The sequence below is a fragment of the Monopterus albus genome, unplaced genomic scaffold, assembly GCF_001952655.1.
Source record: "Monopterus albus unplaced genomic scaffold, M_albus_1.0 scaffold339.1, whole genome shotgun sequence".
NCBI classification, from domain to species: domain Eukaryota; kingdom Metazoa; phylum Chordata; class Actinopteri; order Synbranchiformes; family Synbranchidae; genus Monopterus; species Monopterus albus.
The window spans coordinates 466816-476976 of NW_018128219.1; the positions used below are offsets into that span (position 1 = coordinate 466816).

Here is a 10161-nt window from a genome sequence, read left to right on the forward strand (position 1 = left end):
GGTGTCAGGGCCGCTCGGCGGCCGCTGCCTCTCCTCCGTTCTGTCTCTTTGTTTTCTTCGTTTTGTGGGCTCTGCACCTCAGCTGTGTTGCATTCCAGTAATTAGTAACTGGTTGTCAACGCACACAGCTGAGGTGCATCCCGGTGATTACTTTCTTCCCTTATTTAAACCCCTGACCGACGCGCCGCCTTCGCCGGAACATTATCCAACACGAGCTAACATATCGTACATGCCAACAGTAGCCACTGCTATCACACGTATCGAGCTCTGTTAGCTACTGATATCAGACATAGCTCAACATAGCGCCGCTTTATGTGAGTAACTATGGAATGCTACGCTGACAGTTACTGTTGCGTTTTGGCTTGACTCCGATTACTCGACATAGGCGTTACACTTCACACACCCTCAGTTTTTGATTCGTCTCTGTGGCTTGGCTTTTGGACTATGCTTACTCTGTTTGTCTACCGTGAGTTTGTGTGAGCACCTGTTCGTCCTGGTCCCCTTTGTTATCACTGCCCCTCCTTTGTTATCACTGCCCTTCCTTTGTTATAAGTATTACGGACCCTGTTGTTGTTGTTGTTACGTTTGGCTTTGTCTTGCTTTTTCCCCCATTAAACCTTTGTTTTGTACTAGCACCTGGGTCAGCTATCTTGTGTCCTACCCCTAGTTCTCCCTCACCCTCCTGGCGAGGGGGGCTAACCCTAACAAAAGTTACAAAAACTGGGAGGTGCACAACAAGCTGAAACACCACCAATGCGCACTGCATGCCAGCAGTTGTGACGCCATATTTGGCTCATGGGCGACTGTTGCTAACTTTGGCTGATGCTGGTCAGTATCAATGTAGTAAATAATTACAAATACAATTTGACACGGTAGTACTATTTTTAATTATTTATTTATTTTTACCATGATTTACTGTGAAACCAGTAACAGTTTCAACCATACTCACTAATAACATTTCAATAGGGTATCGCTATAATTTCCATATAATTCCTAAAATGACAAAGAAACTAAATTGTTTCTACTCAATATCAGACAGTTTCAACATAATAATGGCAAAATCTTGTGGGTACTTACAGAGCGGTTTGAGTGTTGGAGGCCTCCACACAGGCCCTGCTAGCAGGGTCCCAACCACAGAAAGGGTCTCGGGCCAGAACACACTGAGCACAGGTCCAGTAAAAGGAGCAGTTGGCTGTTGGAACCCTCACAACGGCCTCTGACGTACCAACATATATCACACTCTGTAATGGCACAGAATGAGAGCAAACAAACAGCATTCTATGATGACTTTTACATGAACCTCTTTGAACATCAATGTTATACTGTACATTTTGATGTAAGCGAAACCAGTGAAGGGATTCAGTTGGATGACACTCTTGAGTTTCCATTACTGTCAAGCTCCTCAGAGAATAAGTATTAACAACACTGAGTGTTTCCAGTGAGACAATTCTAGACAGCCAAAACATGTATTGAGAATATCAGCATGACTTGGACCAGACAGTGTCAGTATATAACCAGGTTTTATTTTTTCTCAGGCCTGAATTGTCAGGGTTGCTCGACACGACCTGCCTCTCTCCCCTTCTCTCTCTCTCTTTCTTGTTCTCTGGTGCAGGTCCTGGCTCCTGTGGTGCCACACAGCTGAGGCAGGTTTCCCATCACTGACGCTGGTACTTAAGGCGCTGGCGCACAATCACTCCTCGTCAGTATGTTGAGGAATTTCTTTCTGGCTCTCTCCATTCTGCCTCTGCCTGAGTGACCTGCTGCCAGTCATCTCTCCACCATCTCCACTCTACCCCACCTGAGTTCACCAGCTACACTCACCTGTTCTCAGCATGTCTTCGCTTCCTCCATCTGCCTGCATTGCCGCGTCCAGCTCCCCATCTGCGGCCCCCTCGAGTTCTGCCTCCTCTGGCGGACATTACCAAGCATATTGACTTATCTCCATTACTTTTTTTCTCTGTGCAATAAATTCTGTTGATCAGTATTGCACCTGCCATCTGGGTCCAGCCTGTTCCTCTCTCATGTCCCTGTGAGAGCCGCCGTAACATGAATGACATGGTGCACAGCATTGGTGAAATCAACTATTAGACTCGCTGCATGAAGGGGTACAAAGATGGTGTGAAACAGGTCTGTTTCATTTTCACCACTTTTATCTGCATGTGGTTCTGGACATACCAAAGATGTTGACGAGGATGAATCACACTTTTTGAGTAACACTTATTTAAAGACCCATGAACCAATCATGTGCCAGACTGTGGCTGCGCCTTGACAGCTTCAACGTTCTGTAGTTGCATGAGGACTCCTCCTGCCTCTTCTGTTAGGTATTTTTAGTCAGATAGATATTGGTTAGATACTTGATGTATTAGAAATGTTTAGAGTAGACAGGATGTCTAGCTCAGGCTGTTAAATGCTTAGTTATTCTCATGAGTTATTGCAGGCTGCTTATGGTCAAGGATAACTAGATAGAAAGTTGATGACTGTTAGAAGACAGGATGTTTAATATTATTATTATGACGTGTATAACTGTAGCCATAGCCATAATATTTTCTTATGTTTAATGTCATAACATGTCACTAGAGGTCGTGTTAGAATGTTTTAGCTACACACCACATAATCAACAGACAATCACACATTGATTTTTCTTCATGCTTTGACTACTGCTCTGGCCAGCTGCAAAGCTGGCACCGGGAGATGCCACGGTTTGGCGTCTCTCTGTGTAGAATGGGGTTAGCCCGAAGTGATATAATGTATAGGCCTGTTGTGGTTCGGGGTCTTTCATCTTTCAGCTGCCTGCGTGCATGTTAGAGGTGCAAGATACCTGAGCGTGTAATGTTAAGTTTTACCTGTGTTCATTGAATAAATCAGCACTGTTTTGAAGTTACTTGGACTGCTTCGTCTCTCAGAGTTAGCGTGGTTAAAAGTACCGGGTCCAACATCTCTATGACTCAACTGCCACCAGTTCCAGCTTCTTGCCACTTCCTCCTGCATTTTTTCAGTTCCACATCACACACTGGCCTCAAGCAGTCAAAATGGGTACTGTGCTCCAAGCATTGATGAGCTGATCACTAACTACTGCTGGGGGCTTCACTGGCCGGCTGCTTGTAGGTGAGACCGGTCAGGTAAAACAATTCTCCACATCCTCTGGTCACAGTGCAGCAGCAGGAGGGAAAATACAGTGCCTTGCGAAAGTATTCGGCCCCTTTGAACTTTGCGACCTTTTGCCACATTTCAGGCTTCAAACATAAAGATATAAAACTGTAATTTTTTGTGAAGAATCAACAACAAGTGGGACACAATCATGAAGTGGAACGAAATTTATTGGATATTTCAAACTTTTTTAACAAATAAAAAACTGAAAAATTGGGCGTGCAAAATTATTCAGCCCCTTTACTTTCAGTGCAGCAAACTCTCTCCAGAAGTTCAGTGAGGATCTCTGAATGATCCAATGTTGACCTAAATGACTAATGATGATAAATAGAATCCACCTGTGTGTAATCAAGTCTCCGTATAAATGCACCTGCACTGTGATAGTCTCAGAGGTCTGTTTAAAGCGCAGAGAGCATCATGAAGAACAAGGAACACACCAGGCAGGTCCGAGATACTGTTGTGGAGAAGTTTAAAGCCGGATTTGGATACAAAAAGATTTCCCAAGCTTTAAACATCCCAAGGAGCACTGTGCAAGCGATAATATTGAAATGGAAGGAGTATCAGACCACTGCAAATCTACCAAGACCTGGCCGTCCCTCTAAACTTTCAGCTCATACAAGGAGAAGACTGATCAGAGATGCAGCCAAGAGGCCCATGATCACTCTGGATGAACTGCAGAGATCTACAGCTGAGGTGGGAGACTCTGTCCATAGGACAACAATCAGTCGTATACTGCACAAATCTGGCCTTTATGGAAGAGTGGCAAGAAGAAAGCCATTTCTTAAAGATATCCATAAAAAGTGTCGTTTAAAGTTTGCCACAAGCCACCTGGGAGACACACCAAACATGTGGAAGAAGGTGCTCTGGTCAGATGAAACCAAAATCGAACTTTTTGGCAACAATGCAAAATGTTATGTTTGGCGTAAAAGCAACACAGCTCATCACCCTGAACACACCATCCCCACTGTCAAACATGGTGGTGGCAGCATCCTGGTTTGGGCCTGCTTTTCTTCAGCAGGGGCAGGGAAGATGGTTAAAATTGATGGGAAGATGGATGGAGCCAAATACAGGACCATTCTGGAAGGAAACCTGATGGAGTCTGCAACAGACCTGAGACTGGGACGGAGATTTGTCTTCCAACAAGACAATGATCCAAAACATAAAGCCAAATCTACAATGGAATGGTTCACAAATAAACATATCCAGGTGTTAGAATGGCCAAGTCAAAGTCCAGACCTGAATCCAATCGAGAATCTGTGGAAAGAACTGAAAACTGCTGTTCACAAACGCTCTCTATCCAACCTCACTGAGCTCGAGCTGTTTTGCAAGGAGGAATGGGCAAAAATTTCCGTCTCTCGATGTGCAAAACTGATAGAGACATACCCCAAGTGACTTACAGCTGTAATCGCAGCAAAAGGTGGCGCTACAAAGTATTAACTTAAGGGGGCTGAATAATTTTGCACGCCCAATTTTTCAGTTTTTTATTTGTTAAAAAAGTTTGACATATCCAATAAATTTCGTTCCACTTCATGATTGTGTCCCACTTGTTGTTGATTCTTCACAAAAAATTACAGTTTTATATCTTTATGTTTGAAGCCTGAAATGTGGCAAAAGGTTGCAAAGTTCAAGGGGGCCGAATACTTTCGCAAGGCACTGTATATCCACAAAACTGGACACACCCGAAATATTGCACTTTTACAATAGCACAATATTTTTTTTTAAATAAGCTTTATTGAGTATGGTGGGGGCACCGGTGGATATCAGGCAAGCTCACCTGAATGTGCTACTGGATTTTATGCCCATTCAAGGAAATCCTTAATCAAGTAATATCTTTTATTTTGGTAGAAAAAAAGTCTCGCGAGTGAAAGTTTGCAAAACGTGTATAAACGTGAGCCAACCGAGTTACTTCTGCATAGAAATACTAGAACATAATGTCATGTCTAAGATGAGATTTCACTGTTAACATTGTGGATAAGTCAGAAAACAAGGAAAAGCACCATGGGCTGTTTAAGCACTGGACTGAAAGTATCTACCTGAAATCTTTGATTTGAAGGAGTAAATGTACCTTGGATATGGAGAGCTTCAAGCTCTTTACAAGCTGTGGCTGCTCAAAAACTTGGACCTCCTCAATGATGTGGGCCCCACTCTGCAGGAGCACTGCTTTGTGCAGGTACCCAGACTCTGAAATGAAGTTCGTGAAAAGACACAGTTCATGTTGATACAGTACATTGGACAGACAATACTGTACAACCACTGCCCGCATAAAGATGGACAATGTGACAGTTCCCAGAAATGAATCATTCCCTGGTGGCTAGTTGCAGCAAGGTCATAAATGCTGCCCCCTCCCTGTTAGTGACTGGGACATAAGCTAAACTAAAAATTTAAAAGTACAAATCAAATCAAAGGTGATTTGTGTACAAGTAGGATTTTTCTGGTAAATGTGTTCTTTTGTATTTTTATTGGAATATATTGTGTAAACAGGAAATACATAACCCCCACAGCAACTGTTGCCCCATTTCCTCCTAGGCCTTCCCAGACGCCAGTTAGACAAACACTACACAAAACGATAAATAAGAAATATAAAACAGCACAACTTCACTTTTGAGGTCCAGCACACAGTACCTATAAGAAGTTTAAGAAGTTCACCCCCCTCGGAGGTTTTCACCATGTATTTTCACATATGATTGTTACATGAACTGATGGCAGAATCTTTAATAGCCAAATGGGACATGAGTTTTATTATTTCCTCCTTTGTGCCTTAAGATGCCCTGAAAGCTTTTTCATTTAAGCACTGGAGAACCTGATTAAGATGTGTTAAGAAGATGTAAACCAAGTATTGTGAGCCAATCAGCACAACTGTGGCCTTCTGTGTAACTTCTTGTTCTGTTCATACTGTGTCATAGACGTCTGCCTGCCTCTGGGCCTACCTGTCAGCAGAAACAGCACAGTGTAGTCTCTGTTGTTGGCAGCCTGGACTCTCTGGACAGTCAGGTGGCTGTAGCTGTGCTCAGCAGACACCATGATTGGAATTCTGCCAACCGGCCGCACACTGTCGTCTGCCAGGAAGTTTTCTTTGACAAAGCGCAGGGCATTGTCTGATGCATTATGCAGACCACACTACCACAGAGAAAGGCAGTTTGAGGGTGGTGTAACTCAAACACACTGTGATCACAATTTAACTGTTACAAATGATGCCTAAATGTTAAAACAAATAAAATCCCTTTTATTAAATGTTTTGAATTCGGCAGTGATATTTTCCTATGGATTTCCATAATGCTGGTAAAAGCTTAATTTCCATCACAACGCTGGGTGCCAGTGTTTATGTAACACATTTCTACAGACTTACTGGACTCATTTCAAAAAGTGGATTTTCTCACACTGATTAAAATCATGTTCATATTCTGTCCCCTTCACAAAACAGGACATCACAGGAGTTAGTCCAGTAGTGAGCGGCAAGAGCTGGCTGAGCATGTGCAGGCTGTTTCCAACATGTCTGACTGCTGGTGTTTCTTGACTTCTTTTTAGTGATGTCACTGTTCCAAAATGTCAACTCTGATATTGGTGTGAACAAGTGCAAAAAAGGATCTTAGACGGTTTTAATGGTTACACACACGCCATAAATTTCATTTTCAGAAGGCACAAAGGCCACTCGACTGGGCACTAAGGCCGAGACAAATGACATGTTAAGTAGTAAACTGAAAAAACGTAGAAAAAAAAAATCAACTGGATTTCTAGGTCGAAGACGTTTCACCTCTCATCCAGGAGGCTTCATCAGTTCTGACTGACTGGCGTTGAGCCGGAGATATTTATCCCCCTCGGTGGTGTTTCAGTCCTTTGAAGGCCAACAATGTCCCTTAATGACTGAGTTGTTGTAGCCCAGTATCGGTGAGAGTCGTTACCTGTCTTTGAATCCTCCCTTGTGGACCGACGCCTATTGTCCTGGTGGGCATGTTTGGGCAGAGATCTCAAAACAGGATTGTAGATGGAAGACAAGTTGTGTCTTAGTCCACCATACAGCCTGAGCAGTAAAGTTACAAACTAAAGTTTGGTGTTCACAACATACATGTTGTGTTTAAATTGAAGTGCAGATGCTTATAGAATGGATAAAGGGAACTATGCAGTGTAGTAAGTAAGCACCTTTATTATAATGTGGATAGTAAGTGGTGTTATCTGCATGGTTAGACTCCAAGGCAAACTACGCTCTTGTTGCTCTCTGCTGATGCTGCCTAGGATCATGGGTTGGAAGAATCATGGATGTATTAAGGAGAAAACAGAGGAAAGGATGTCTAATTTCTCTTAATTACACTAACTGGTGTGATGATTCTATTTTTCTGGCATCATGATGACAGAATGACCAGCATCACTTCTAGCACAGTTAAAACAAAATAAATGCATAATGGCTGCCTACTGAGGTTTGTACTTGGTTGTCAGTATTTACAGTGTTAGTGCTTATTTAGCATGTGCAATGTTTCAAATAGCAGAGAAAACATGGTACATGTCAACACTACGTGCAACGTTTTACAGCCTCTGAGTTTTCTTACAGTTTCTAGACAAAGCCAAATATCCCATCCTTCAATCAGCTTATCCGGTAAAACTAAAGGGAACCTTACTGTAGCAATGCTAGCCTGACTGATGTGGACTCTGGGCTAAAAACAGCACATACATGTAGTGAACTTAAGGCAACTTAAGGCACCAACATGTGACTGAACAAGAACGATCATTTACAGAAACTGCTCCTCAGTTCTGATAGGCTTGAGAAGGTCTGTCCATCACGTCTGATGAGGGCGCAGCTGCTACCATGATGGTGTAGTTCTGACTGACATGCAGGGCATCTCAGGCCAGATGCCAGGCAATGACGGCCACCCTGGTTATGCTACTGAAAAACTATCTGAAAAAGAACACTTGAAACAAGCTGTAATGTGAACTTGGCTTGTTGTTAGAGCTAATACATTGTGGTCAGAGTATTAACCATTCAACATTCCTGTTGTTAGGTATTTTTAGTCAGATAGATACTTTATGTATTAGAAATGTTTAGTGGAGATAGGATGTCTAGTTAGGCTGTTAAATGCTTAGTCATGCTTATGAGTTTCTACAGGGTACATCTGGTCAAGGATAATAGAGAGAAGAGTTGATGACTGTCAGCAGACAGGATGTTTAATATTATTATTATGACGTGTATAACTGTAGCCTTAGCCATAATATTTTCTTATATTTAATGTCACGACATGTTACTAGAGGTCGTGTGAGAATGTTTTTTTTTCTCAGAAATATTTTGATTAACTTTTTGAACAAAGAAACAGATACCAAAATGTGAACGACAGGCATCTAACATTGACAAGAGGTCTATTCCGTTCAGGAAGAGTAAACCTGTCTGGGTACAGTGAAAAGAGAAATGCAAACATTACCCGAAGAAAAGAACCTCCCCCTCCCAAAAAAAGAACCCACCCGAGGAGATATAAAATCCTCTCCCTAACTTGTGTGGGAGTTATGAAAGTGCTCCATAAAAGGTCCCCACACAATTAAAAACCTCTCTTTTGATTTGTGAGCTGAGTAGTATATTTTTTCCAAAGCTAAACAGGCCATGATATCTTGCAACCATTGGGTATGGGTGGGCGGAGCAGCATCTACCCACCTCAGCAATATTGCACGCCTGGCCAAAAGCGAGGCAAAAGACAGAATTCGGCGTTTTCCTGGGGACAGGCGCTCAACATTATCGCCTGTAGTGCCAAAAAGTGCAATCAGAGGGTTCAGAGGGTCGGGTTCTATGTCTGCTCCAACCATTAGGGATAGAGTTTGGAAGACTTCCCTCCAGTATTTCTCCAAACTGGGACATGACCAAAACATATGGACAAGAGTAGCCTCCTCTCTCCTGCACCTGTCGTGGTCTACGTCAGGGTAGTAGCGCGCCAGTCGAGATTTGGATATGTGAGACCTGTGCACAACTTCGAACTGCAACAGGCAATGATGGGCACAGAGAGAGGTTGTGTTAACCAGCATAATTATATCCCACGCGTTGGCTGACAAGGTAAGATTCAGATCCCGTTCCCATGCGCTTTTAACAGTATTAAGTGGGGCCTGCCTTATACCCAACAGCTTATCGTAGATAATGGAAACCAGACCCTTGCATAATGGTTGTAGATTGAGAAGAGCCTCAGCGGTGCTGATGTCTGGTATCTGGGGGAAATTTGGTATCTGACAGTGGAGGAAGTGTCTTACTTGTAAGTATCTGAAAAAGTGAGACCTAGGGAGACCGAACCTTTTAGACAGTTGCCCAAACGATGCAAAACTGGTGTCTATGAAGAGGTCTCTAAAACGCTCGATACCCAGTCCCCGCCATTCCTGGAACGTTGGATCCGATAAGGAGGGTTGAAAAAGATGATTGGCGGAGATGGGACTCGAGGGGCAAAACTCAAGAAAACCAAAGTGCCTTCTGAACTGAGCCCACACTTTCAACGTGTGACCGACCACTGGATTATCTGTGAATTTATATGGTGCGAAAGGGAGTGGGGAGCCGAGAAGTGCTGGAATGGAAGAATTTCTAGCCGAGCCTAATTCCATTGCCACCCACGGAGGACAGTCGGATCGACTATGAAAGTATGACCAAAAGGTGAGGCAGCGAATAGTGGCCGCCCAGTAGTATAGGCGAATGTTAGGTAGCGCCATACCCCCCTCAGCCTTGGACTTCTGAAGGTGAACTTTGCTGAGCCTGGGGTGCTTGCCCTTCCAAATATAAGACGATATAATAGAATCTAATGTATCAAAGTATAATTTGGGGATGAAGGTTGGTACTGATTGAAAGATATATAGGAATTTAGGAAGAATATTCATTTTGATAGAATAAATTCGCCCGATCAAGGAGGTAGAAAGGGGTGACCACTGAGCCAAGCTGCGTTTTGTGTGATCGAGCAAGGTGAGGAGGTTTTCCTTGAAAAGGTTCTTATGCCTCCTCGTAACTGTGATACCAAGGTATGTGAATTTATCCTCCACAGTCCTAAAAGGAAAATTGGAATAGTC

General features: G+C 43.1%; 1 protein-coding gene across 1 annotated transcript in view; it reads right to left on the reverse strand.

The window, feature by feature from the left end:
* Positions 1–10161, reverse strand: part of sema4ab (sema domain, immunoglobulin domain (Ig), transmembrane domain (TM) and short cytoplasmic domain, (semaphorin) 4Ab) — a 46430-nt gene that overhangs the window by 10612 nt on the left and 25657 nt on the right. Inside the window, exons 10-12 of the mRNA XM_020624848.1 lie at positions 6075–6264; positions 5213–5328; positions 1078–1241 (exon numbers count right to left, since the gene is read on the reverse strand). Of these exons, the coding sequence (XP_020480504.1) occupies positions 1078–1241; positions 5213–5328; positions 6075–6264 (470 nt within the window). The remainder of the gene's footprint in view (positions 1–1077; positions 1242–5212; positions 5329–6074; positions 6265–10161) is intronic.